Source organism: Mus caroli, unplaced genomic scaffold, assembly GCF_978045245.1.
Source record: "Mus caroli unplaced genomic scaffold, Mus_caroli_1 scaffold_8, whole genome shotgun sequence".
Lineage (NCBI taxonomy): Eukaryota > Metazoa > Chordata > Mammalia > Rodentia > Muridae > Mus > Mus caroli.
The window spans coordinates 103812371-103825038 of NW_028227263.1; the positions used below are offsets into that span (position 1 = coordinate 103812371).

General features: G+C 45.7%; 1 protein-coding gene and 1 pseudogene across 1 annotated transcript; one reads left to right on the top strand and one right to left on the bottom strand.

The window, feature by feature from the left end:
• Positions 1 to 4659: 4659 nt before the first annotated feature.
• Positions 4660 to 9069, top strand: LOC110299485 (SIGLEC family-like protein 1). Its single transcript, XM_021169196.2, is given in 5 exon segments — positions 4660 to 4692; positions 5062 to 5343; positions 5847 to 5952; positions 6721 to 6871; positions 8953 to 9069. Coding segments are annotated over 5 exon segments (681 nt in total). The 5' UTR covers positions 4660 to 4667.
• A 3596-nt stretch (positions 9070 to 12665) lies between these two features.
• LOC110297499 (obg-like ATPase 1 pseudogene) overlaps positions 12666 to 12668 on the bottom strand; it is a 579-nt pseudogene continuing 576 nt past the window's right edge.

The following is a 12668-nucleotide window of genomic DNA, read 5'->3' on the forward strand; positions in this document are numbered from 1 at the left end:
AGACCTATCAGAATTACACCTGACATCTCGGGGGCTGGTGAGATGGCTCAGTGGGTAAGAGCACCCGACTGCTCTTCCGAAGGTCCGGAGTTCAAATCCCAGCAACCACATGGTGGCTCACAACCATCCGTAACGAGATCTGACTCCCTCTTCTGGAGTGTCTGAAGACAGCTACAGTGTACTTACACCTGACATCTCAACAGACTCTAAAAGCTAGGAGGACCTGGACAAATATCTTGCAACCTTTAAGAAACCACAGAAGCCAACCTAGACTACTATACACACAAAAGTCTCAATCACCATAGATGAGAAAACAAGATATTCTAAGACAAATCCAAACTTAAAAAATGTTTATCGACAAATTCAGTCCTAAAGAAAATACTAGAAGGAATACTCCAACCCAAGGAGGATAACTACATCCAAGAAAACGCAGGAAATAAGTAATTCCATACCAGCAAAAGCAAGGGAAGTGTGCCCGCGCATGCACACACATAAGCACGTGTTCACACACAGATACACACCACCAACATAAAATACCACCAACATAAAAATAACAGAAAGTAATAGCCACTGGTCTCTCAACATCAATGGCCTCAATTACCCAATTAAAGACACAGGTGAACTGAATGGATTTGGAAAGAGGACCCATCATTCTGCCACATACAAGAAACACACCGCAGCAATAGAGATAGACATTACCTCAGAGTAAAGGGCAAATGGACCCAAGAACCAAGCTGAAATAGCCATTCTAATATCTAATAAAATAGATTTTCAATCAAAATTAATCAAAAGAGACAGGGAAGGACATTTCATATTCACCAAAGGAAAAATCTATCAAGATAATATCTCAATTCTGAACATCTATGCCCCAAACACAAGGGCACCCACATTTGTAAAATAAACATTGCTAAACCTTAAGTTGAACATTGAACCTCATACATTAATCATGGGAGACTTCACCACCCCACTCTCACCAACTGACAGGTCTTCCAGACAAAAACTAAACAGTAGATATCTATGAAATATTTCATAAAATGCAAAAGAATATACCTTATTTTCAGTACCTCATGGATCCTTCTCCAAATTGACTATATAGTCAATCACAAAGCAAGCCTCAATAGATTGAAAGAACACCTTGTATCTTATCAGACCACCATGGATTAGAGCTAGACATCAACAACAGAAACACCAGAAAGCCTACACACTCATGGAAGTTGAACAACTCTCTACTCATTGATCTCTGGGTCAGGGACCCTAGTGTTGCTTCAAGTTGATATGCCAATGCTGGTTGATACCCATGGAAGGCCTCTGGAAAAAAAAAAAAAGAGGGGGGAGGGGGAGGAGGAACAGATTGAGGGACGGGGAGGGGAAGAACTAGGTGGAGAGGAGGGAGAAGATACTGCAGTCAGGATGTAAAATAAGTAAATAACTTAAAAAAACAGAATAGAAGATAATGTTATATTGATTCTCAGGCAAATGCAAATTAAAATCTCAGTGAGCCAGTCTCTCTCTCTGTCTCTGTCTGTCTGTCTGTCTGTCTGTCTGTCTGTCTGTCTGTCTCTCTCTCTCTCTCTCTGTTTCTCTCTCTGTCTCTCTCTGTCTCTCTCTGTCTCTGTCTCTGTCTCTGTCTCTCTCTGTCTCTGTCTCTCTCTCTCTCTCTCTCTCTCTCTCTCTCTCTCTCTCTCTCTCACACACACACACACACACACACACACACACACACCCCAGAATGGCTGAATTTATAAAATGACTCTTATCATGTGTGACCAATATGGAGCAGGTTGTAAACTGTTCATCCACTTGACAGCATCTTAGAACGTTAAGCATACACGTATCACGTGAACCTCTGGTGTCCTGCTCCTTCACCCTGCCCATGATTAAAGCTATAGTCATTGTGTATGAAGCACAGTCAGTATTTCAACCCAGAGAGACAGTTGCGAAAACAACAAAACGTGACAAGAACTGCAAGGTGTGTATCTTAGTGAGGCAGTCAATAAACACAATTTTAATATAATCTTTTAGCTAAAAAGCATTTTTGAAAATGTGAAATAGGTCAGAAAGTTTGTGTAACGAGTAAAATAGAAGAAAATCAAGCAGGGCTTACCAACCGGAAAGGGAGTAAACAGGATTGGAGGGCAAGGTGTAGTTTGATGAGAGTGGTCAATAAAGGCATTGCTAGCTGGGCAGTGGTGGCGCATGCCTTTAATCCCAGCACTTGGGAGGCAGAGGCAGGAAGATTTCTGAGTTCGAGGCCAGCCTGGTCTACAAAGTGAGTTCCAGGACAGCCAGGGCTACACAGAGAAACCCTGTCTCGAAAAACCAAAAAGAAAAAAGAAAAAAGAAAAAAGAAAAAAAAAAGAAAAAAAAGAAAGGCCTTGTTGGGGAAACTCGTTCCAAAGGTCCAGCATCTCATCGGAATGGTTCAGAGCCACAACAAAGAGGGGCGGGACATGCAAGTTCAGTTCCTGACTGTGGTGGCTGTGCATCATAACCTCGCTGATTGGCTGTAGCATAGGAGCGCAGCTATTCGTTGGCTACTGGGTAAGATGCTTATACTTCACCAGGTCACTGACAGACACGCGCGTGTGTGTAACCCCCTCTCCCCCCGCCACACAAACACACTACAGAGACTGTCATGTGACCCTCTTGTGGCTTGAGCCACAAGACGTCTGTCTTGGCAGACAGATGATGACCGGCCGCCTGGGCCTGTGGGAGGGTCTATGGAATTCGTGTGCACGGACATTGTTTTCCCTGATGAGCTTCTGGGGATGTGGAGTTTCTCCCTTAGTCCCTTAGTCAAGTAGTCCTCAGCCGGTGGCATCCTTGGACCTCTCACGAGGCAGCCACAGAGCGGTTAGGCTACTCAGCAACCCCAGCACCGAGATACCGCGAGCTCCTCGGTTCATCCAAAGCCAATTCCGGATTGGCAGAGAGCGACTGCACACCAGTTGGTTCGCCGGTGCCTCTTTCTATGCTAGCCAGCCTGTCAATCCTCAGCTCTTGGTCAGCTGTTCATCTTGCTCCCCTCGGTCACCTGGTCAATCTGTCATCCCTTTGTCACTTATTTCTCCTGTCTCTGTCACGCTCTTCTTCATCTTGTCACCCCTCAGTCACCTCCAGTGTGTCACCAAGTTAACCAGAAAAGAAGCTAGTAGATCACCATTCTACTAGAACAAGCAAAAGCCTGTGAGTTAATGATCAGTTTAGTGGCCATGTGGTCCCAGCTTTGTAAATCAGTAATCCTATAATCCATATCTGTCATAACCTGCCAGGTTAATACATTAATTAGGCTCCCACCAGTCTCTTGGCAAATTAATTTTAATTACACGCTAATTATTTTAGCTCTTGGAGGTGGAGGCAGGAGAATCGGGATCTCAAGATCATCCTACACTACCTAGAAAGGCCAGCCTGGGCTACATCAGACTCCATATAAAACCAAACAAAGCAAAAAAATAAAAAAATAAAAATCTAACAGTTGAAGAACACTTGACTAGTAAGAGGGCTAAGGAGACAGGCAGATAGACATGTGCCGAGGGGAAGATAATTTCGTGGACCCCTAAGGACAAAATGCGAAGTAACATGAGGAGAAGCGATAAGCAGAGGAAAACGAGGCTCCATCCCAGCTGTGCTCCTTCAGGCCTGGCAGAGGAGAGCAGGAATAAATCAGAATTACAAAGCCAAATCGATCCCTACCTCTGCAGCAGCAAATCCCACCTATGTGATGTGACGCTGAAAACAAACTTGGAGAGGGGATGATATTTGATCAGAGTGATGTGGCGATTTACCGGCAAAGCTTGGGCCAGGATGCAGATTGGGTTCATTCCAATACCCAGAGTGAGGCTTTAAGTTGGCAAACAAAGACAGGAAAAGCTGATAGTACAAAAATGAGGCTAGTGTTCTTCGTGAACGCAAGGAGCATTTGTGACCAGGAAACCTGGGTACCATCCTCTTTCTGTGGGGGTAGGAACAATCGTTCTTTGTTGGTTTTCCCGTGGTCCTGGTATTCAGGAGCCAGAGACTGGCCTGGGCTCTATAGTCAGTTACAGCCATCTTCCTGTTTTCGTCACCCAGATGATATGATTACAGATGTGAGCCACCACCTCTGGCTATGAACTTCTGATTGATTTACTCAGACTCATTTCTGGACAGTGCAAGGAACACCAAAAAGTCTAAATTCTACCCACTCCTCTGAATCCTGTCCCCTATCTCTTGAATTTCAACTCAAGTAAATCATCTTTCTCAATAACGATGGAGGCCTCTCCCATAGTCACCTGACCTACAGTCATTCCCAACCTGGCCATTTCTTAAATAGTCCCAGTGGAAGAATTCCAAAGAAACACATGTCTTGAGCCCATCTCTGCAGAGTGAACCATCCTTCCATGTCTCTCTACTAGCTTTTGAGAGCTTGGCATACCCCAATACACAGTATCCGGTCTTCACAGAGGATCTTAGTGGATGTTCCCTATCCCTAGATATGCCTGAGAATCTTGACCCATGTAATTCTTGCTTCTCCGGGTCATCTGGTGCTTGGTATGACCAAGAGGGCCTCAAGTACCTGCTTGGCAAGGACATTTCTGCTCACCCAGCTCCTCATCTTCTTTCAGTCTTCATCAACTCACTCATGACAGTAAATAGCATTGTATACCTGGGAATTCTTGCTGTTACAGATGGGCCCACCACATCCACAGCTCGGTAAGTCGGATGAACAGCACTTCTAGTGCTGTCTGGGAAGCTGCAAACAGGACTGTGAAGAAAGAGGAGAGAAGGGTGGACAGGAAGGAGAGCCATTCTGGATTAGACATTATCTCTGTCCCTAGAATATCCCAGGAAGGCCCTGAGAGCATAGGTTCAGCAGGAGAGCACCTATCTAGAGTCCCCCAGCGAGGGTCTGGGGGTGTGGCTCAGTGGTAAAGCATTATTTGGCATGTGGGAGGCCTTGAGTTTCACCCTCAATGTGCCAAACATTGAAAAGAAGGCTGGGTCCTGAAGGAAGATGAAAAAGGAAAGGCAGGTCTCCTTCCTGACCCTTGACCCCTGACCTCTGACCCTCCCTCTCCACAGAACCTGCCAGACTTCTTAACTCCTTCTGCTCTGTGGAGAAGATATTGCAGTGCAGTTGTTCCTTCCATGGGATCCCCACTCCTTCTGTGCATTGGTGGATGGACGGTGTTCCTGTGGATGTGAACAGTGGACATGGCCACTTCCAGGTGACCTCTACCACACTTGGTCCCTGGGACAACAGCACCCTCAGCCTGGCCAGGGACCCAGAAATGGGCACAGTTCTTCTCTGTGAGGGGAAGAACCAACATGGAATCCATGGTCTGAGCATCCTTCTGATGTCAAGTGAGGGTGGGGACTTGGAGACTGGGTGAGGGCAGTGAACAGGGATGGACTAACACTGAGGCTGAAGAGGGGCACTGCTTGGGATCTAAAACTGAGGTCTTAAAGGCTTCTTGAGGGAGTGCAAGATGGCTCAACAGGGAAAGGTGCTTGCTGCCAAGGCTGACAATCTGAGTTCAATCCTCAGGTGCCACACGGTGGGAGGAGAAAACAGACTGCTGCAACTTGTCCTCTGACCTCCATATGCACACTGTGGTGCATGTGATGCTCACACACACACACACACACACACACACATAAATGTAATATATATATATATATATATATATATATATATATATACACACATATATATATTAGATAGTATATATATTACATAGTATATACATTACATATATATTACATATACATATTCTTTTTATAGTAATATGCATATATATGTATATACATGTATACACATATTACTTATACAAAGAAAGCCTTACCAAAATGCCTTCTACTTCCAGGAAGGGGCCCTTTGGCTCCCCAGATTTTCCTGGAAGCTCTGCTACGGGGTGTTGTCTATGCAGCCATGGCAATCACACTACTTTTTCTCTGCCTCCTCCCCTTCATGTGAGTATGTCTTAGCTCATTTTATGTTACTGCAACAAAACAGCTGAGATGAGCTAATTTATGAAGCACAAAGGTTTAGTTATCTCAGGGCTCCAGAGGCTGAGGAAGTGCAAGTACACAGTATCCAGCATCTAGATCCAGCAAGGGCTTTCTTGCTATACCACAAGGTGAGATCTAGAACAAGCACCCTTTCTCATAAAGTCACTAATGCCATCATAAGGACCCCTCTAATCCTATCTGTCAGTGAGAAGGGTGGTGATTGGGACTGGGAGACTGTCTATCAGGGGGAGAGGAGGAGAGGAGCTAGGTGGTAAGGCATGAAGATGAGGTTAGTTCAAAGGCAAATACAGGCTCAGGTGGTAGAGGGCCTGCCTGACATACATGGAGCTGAGGGTTTGATCCCCAGCACTGCATAATCTGAGCGTGATGGTGCATGCCTGTATTCCCAGCACGCAGTAGGTGGATACAGGAAGATCAGAAGTTTAAGGTCATTTTTAATGTGATGAGTTCAAGGCTGGTTTGGGGGGATACATGACACTCTGTATCAATAAATAATCAACCAATCAATCAAACAAACAAAAACAAATGACAAGGAAGTGCAGAGATGGCTCAGTAGTTATGAGAGCAACTTGCAGAGAAGTTGGGTGGCTGTCCCTAGATAAAACAGCAAGCTGGCAATACTGTTGAGACTCCAGACTTGGATGCTGATCAGAACCAGAGCCCATGTGGGGATGCAGAGAAGAATTGATCAGAAACACATTTCCTTAGAGTGAAACTTCTCAGGACAAAGCAGGCAAAGAAGTGTGCACAGATGAGAGAACAGAAGAACTCTGTGGCTGAAACAGACCAGGGATCCCATTTGAAGTCCAGGGAGCCTAGGAAATCCAGAACTAAGCTACCCTCTGAGGAGCAGCTCTAGGTGAGTGCCCTTTCCCCAAAAAGGAATCCAGTCAGCAGAACAGTATTAGTGGGAGAAAGCTTACATGCTGCTTTGGAGAGCCGCTGCCCAGCCTGTAGCCTGTATAAAGCCCAATGAGCTTGCAGTTTGTTTTACAGGCACTGAAGTTGAGGCTCCAAGAGCCTCATGGAATAAAATAAGATACATAGTTTAGAGGATAATTAGAACTATCAACACACACTCCATATACACCACACACACACACATGCAGCATACAAACATAATCTCAGATTCACTCTATATACCACACACATACACTCCATAAACACATCATACACATTGACACACAGACACACCATAAACACCACATACATGTGTGCACATACACTATACATGCATGGCATATATACCACACACACACATCCATATACATCCACATACTGACCATATGCACACAACACACACATATACAGATACATACATACATACACACACACATACTCCATACACACACAGATATATACATGCTCATTCACACAATACACATATATACAATACACACACATACACCATACACAGACATGCATACATACATACATACCATGCAAATAGATACACACACACACACACACACACACACACACACACACTGAATCCCCACTGGAAAGTGAATTAATTCCACCCACACACTACCCAGCAGTAGTAGTAGCATCAGAGTGGAGACCACAGGTTTGGCCTCTGGTGTTCAGCAGGCAGCAGCCACCTATAGCCTCAGGCCCAAGTCTTGGCCAAGTGCTTGGAGACCAGGTAGTCCTACAGCCCCAGAGCATCTTGGATGGAACAGGGCTTGCCTTGTTCTTATTTGTCATCTGTGAGTCTGCAGGACCATAGGCAACCTGCTGTTATTACTTTATATTGCTGTGATAAAACACCAAGTCCAGGAAGAGTTTGTTTGGGTTTGTGGTTCCAGAGGGTTTAAGAGTCTATTGTATTGGTGGTAGGAGGCAGGAGAAGGGAGCTCACTTGTTCAAAAGCAATTAAGAAGCCAGGTATAGACAGTAAGTGGGTCAGGTGAGACTATTAACACTCAAAGGCCACCCCCAGGGACGTGCTTCCTCTAGGAAGGCTGGCCTCCACCTTGCAAAGTCTCTGTAACTTCCCCAAACAGTGTCACTAACTTAGGTGTGGGGGGGGGGCGGCTAAGTGATCAGACACAGGGGCTCATGAGGGAAATTTCTCATTCCAATCACCTCACCAGATCCTTCCTAACACCCTGTGCAGAGAACTAGTGTCCCTTTGTGGATAAACCATGTGTTGTTTTGAACATGAAACACACACACACATCCATAGGCTCGTGTAATTTGAACACTTGTTTCTCAGCTGGTTGTGCTGTTGTGGAAGACTATGGAACCTTTAGGAGGTAGAGTCTGGCTGAAGGAAGTGAGGGGGCATGGTGGTGGAGCTTAAGCTTCTATATCCTAGTCCCAGTTTCTGTTCTGTTCTCTGCTTCCTGACTGGAGACTCAGTGTGAACAGCTGCCTCATACTCTTCTCACCACTACCACTCCACCTCAGTGGGCTGTTTGTTTCCTTAAACTCTGAGCCAGAACAAACCTTCCTTCCCTATGCTGCAGGTATTTATTTAGTCCGCAATAAGAAAAGGAAGCAACGCACAGGCATCTCTTTAATCCCACCAGCACCTCCTGCAGTGTCTCCTAATCTGCAGGCCGTGCAGTGTGAGGTCCCAGGAATGGGTCAGACTCAGCGCTTGCCCTCAGTGAGTCGATAAGCTGCTAGGGAGAGGGGTCCTCACGGAAAGAGAACCAAGCCAGGGGTTAAGGTGATCCAGAACATGGCAGAAAACTTGCCTGAGGACATCATATGCAGTCTCAGGAATCTGAGGGATATTCATAGAGCCCCTAGTTGCACCAGGGAGGGCCAGAGGGAAAAGAGGGGGTTTATACGCTCCAGCCAAAGTATGGTAAGGAAAGATAAGGCAACATTTGATCCATGTTTACTTAGAGTTCATCTTCAGGTGTGGCTCCTTCCCCTGTAAACCAGTTACATCATCTCTCTTTGCCCTGCTCCTTTCTCACCTTCCAGCAAAAAGAAGATAACCCGAAGCCAAGGAAGACCATGGAAACTGCATCATGTACAAAGTTCCCATCACCCTGGGAATTACAAAAACCCATGGAGACTCCAGAACCCCCAAGTTCATAATAAACTTGAGGTCCTGCAGATCTGAGCTCACTAAGCCCTCTCAGCCTCTATCTATCCCATACACTCCAAGGGATGGAGACTACTCTTGGGCCTGGTCTCAGGACTTTCGAAGGTCACCTAGTTGATTTGTTATTGGGGTGAGCCAAAAGATATGCATGTGTCTCACTCTGGGGAAGAGTCTCAGGGGAGAAAAGTGCACACGGCACTGTGAAACAAGGGGTTTTCATCCCTTCCTTCATGACCAGTTCCACAGACTGGTCTGAAGACACAGAGACAAGGACAGAGGACACAGACAGATAGATAGACAGACAGACAGACAGACAGACACACACACACACACACATACACACACACACACACACACGCACACACACAAAAGCTTACACAAGCCATTATATTTTTAGTCCAATTCTGATGTCAGTGCTTAGCAAGCAGCTGAAACCTTTGTACAAGACCTCCCACTCCTATCTTAAATTTCTGTAGGCTCACATAAAGTAGACTTGAGTGGAGACTAGGTTGTGGAAAGTAGTACCCAGATTCACAGGTGGAGAAAATATGCGATGATGAATTTGAATTCAAAGTTAAAACATTGGAAGGTTATGTCATTGGACCACACCCTGACCCTCAGAACTTCCATTCCTTGGGAACAGGAATATGCCTGTCACAGGAACTGTGACATCAGTACTGGGAATGGTACCTAAAATATAAAATGCATGCAGAACTGTTTGTGAAGTTCTTGGCTAAATGAATGGATTCGTTATGAAGTGTTGCAAGATTTGGAGCAAAGCAGTTGAATGAACAGATCTATAGAGAAAGATTGTTCTCTGCATGACAGATATGGTGTGTATGGTAATTTGGAAGGGACAGAGCTAAGACAGAGGTTATGAGCCTTCTTAGGTGAATACTGTGATGCCTCTTGGTGCTTTATGACTTTCCTAGGAAGATGTAACGTGCTGTGTTTTATAAAAAGAAAGAGAAACCAGGGATATGTTTGATGGAGGCTTGGTAAGGTGTGAGGGAAGAAGGTGCCTCTATGGGCCCATGTTGAGGCATCCCTTCCCCCTAAGGTACCAGCCACATGATGGTATAGTATAGAGTAGAGTTTATTCAGGACATGGGGAGGGTAGTTGAGGGAAGAGAGAGAGAGAGAGAGAGAGAGAGAGAGAGAGAGAGAGAGAGAGAGAGAGAGAGGAGAGGGGAGAGGAAAGGAGAGGAAGAGAGGAGGGGAGGGGAGGGGAGGGGAGGGGAGGGGAGGGGAGGCCATAAGCACATAGAGAGAGAGGGGTAAGAGAATGGGGAGATAGAGAGTAAGGGGCAGGAGCAAGAGGAGAAGAGAAGGGAGCAAGAGCACAAGAGAGAGGAGGGAGCACACATCCCCTTTTATAGTGAGTCAGGCACACCTGACTGTTGCCGGGTAACTGTGGAGTGGAGCCTAGACTAAATGCCAACATAAAGGAAATTTGTATTCATCCCAAAGAAGACCAAAGAAAAGATTCCGATGTGTCCAACCTGGCCAAATAAATGTTAGAGTCGCTGACAGGAAGATGAGTGCCGTGTGTGCAGTGGTACTGTGGAAAGTTATGTTGTAGTTTCTGTCTGTTGCTGTGATAGAACCCTCTGACTGAGAGCAGCTTGGAGAGGGAAGGCTCTATTAGGCTCACACATCCATCCAAGTGACAATATATCACTGTGTCAAGGCAGGAACTCAAAGTCAAACTGTGGAGGAATGCTGCTGGCTGGTTCCTTCACGGGCTCATGCTTGGCTAGCTTTCTTACACATTCCAGGATCCCCTTACGTAGGCATAATGCCACTCTCATGTCTGGTCCCTTCTGTATCAACAAGACAGCGCCACACAGGCATGCTCCCATGATATGCATCAACTAGTATACACACACACAAACACACACACACACTGAACACTCATAAAATAGACACACAAATTAATTTTGTGGAGGTGGGTAAGTGGTAGGAAGAGAGTGGACAGAGTACTATGAGAAGGAACAGAAGAGGTGTTGAGTCTGCATCAGAGTTGGAGAAAGCAACTCAAGAGAAAGGATGGTGATGCTGAGACCTAACATGTGAGTGACCCAGAGGGAGCAGAAGGCGGTGGACTCAGATTGGAGAGATGTCATAAGGTCAAATAAGGTCAAAACTACAAAGTAGGTGCAAAGTGAGCGGGTGCAAGTTTATTTTAGAGGGGACAGAAATTGTAGAGTTCTAAGCACTCTTGTGAGTTTAGATTCTTTAGAAGCCTCTGCCTCTGCCCCTGCTCCTGCCCCTGCCCCTGCCTCTCTGCCTCTGCCTCTACTGCCTCTACTGCCTCTACTGCCTCTACTGCCTCTACTGCCTCTACTGCCTCTACTGCCTCTACTGCCTCTGCCTCTGCCTCTGCCTCTGCCTCTGCCTCTGCCTCTGCCTCTGCCTCTGCCTCTGCCTCTGCCTCTGCCTCTGCCTCTGCCTCCCAAGTTTAGCTGGGATTAAAGATGTGATCCACCACCACCCAGCAAGTTTAGACTTTTTGTAAGGTGTGTGTGTGTGTGTGTGTGTGTGTGTGTGTGAGAGAGAGAGAGAGAGAGAGAGAGAGAGAGAGAGAGAGAGAGAGAGAGAGAGAGAGAGAGAGAGAGAGAGTTATTAGGGCACTGGGTCCACTAGAGCTGGAGTTAGAGGCAGTTGTGAGCCTGTGCTCACAGTGCAGGTGCTGGGAACTGAACTTGAATTCTTTGCTAGAGCTGCTGTACGTGCTGTTAACTTCCGAGTCTTCTCTCCAAGCCCCAAGTTTAGCTTTTATCCCCACTCTGGGAGGGCTATTTCCTCCTGTGCTTAGTAATTTGGAAAAGTGAGTTCACATCAGTGTTGCTTATTTTTTATTACACCTCATCTATCTTGACTATGTATGCACATTCGATGGTCAGTGGATAACTTCTGGGAGTGGCCTTCTTCCACCACATGGACCCTGGGGTTCGAACTCTGGTCATCAGGCTTCACAGCAAGTGCCTTTATCTGCTTAGCTGTCTCTCCAGTCCTAGTGTAGCCTTATCTGTGTAAATCTGTGTGTAGATAGGTGTTGAGTGACTTCTCCTGAGGAGACCTGAACATGAAACATCTACCTATTCACCCCAAGGAGAGCACCAGTAGCAGACCAAAGAAACACCCAAATCTAGCTTGGTGCACCAGTGAGGTTTCTGAGCTACAGGAGTGTAGGTGAGGAGTTACCAAGAGGAACCTGGATGAATCAAAGGCAGTTGTATCCCCACAAAGCCCACTCCAGGATGAGTGCTGACTCAAGACAGGTGAGGCCCTGGAGCTCCTTGGATACAGCTTTCAGGTAATTGGGGCAGTAGTAGAGTTTCCTTTGTAGCAGCCACTGTGGCATATATCCACTGTGGCGCATATATATATATATATGCATACATGCATATATGTATGTATACATGCATATATGTATGTATATGTGTGAATATACGTAAGCATATGCATATGTACTTATATATTTATTTTTTCAGCAGAAATAAATTTTTATTCTAAAATTCAATAACAATATAGAATAGTTTATGTGCTTATTTTTAAACCAAGAAAAGCATACTTAAGTGTTTCCTTA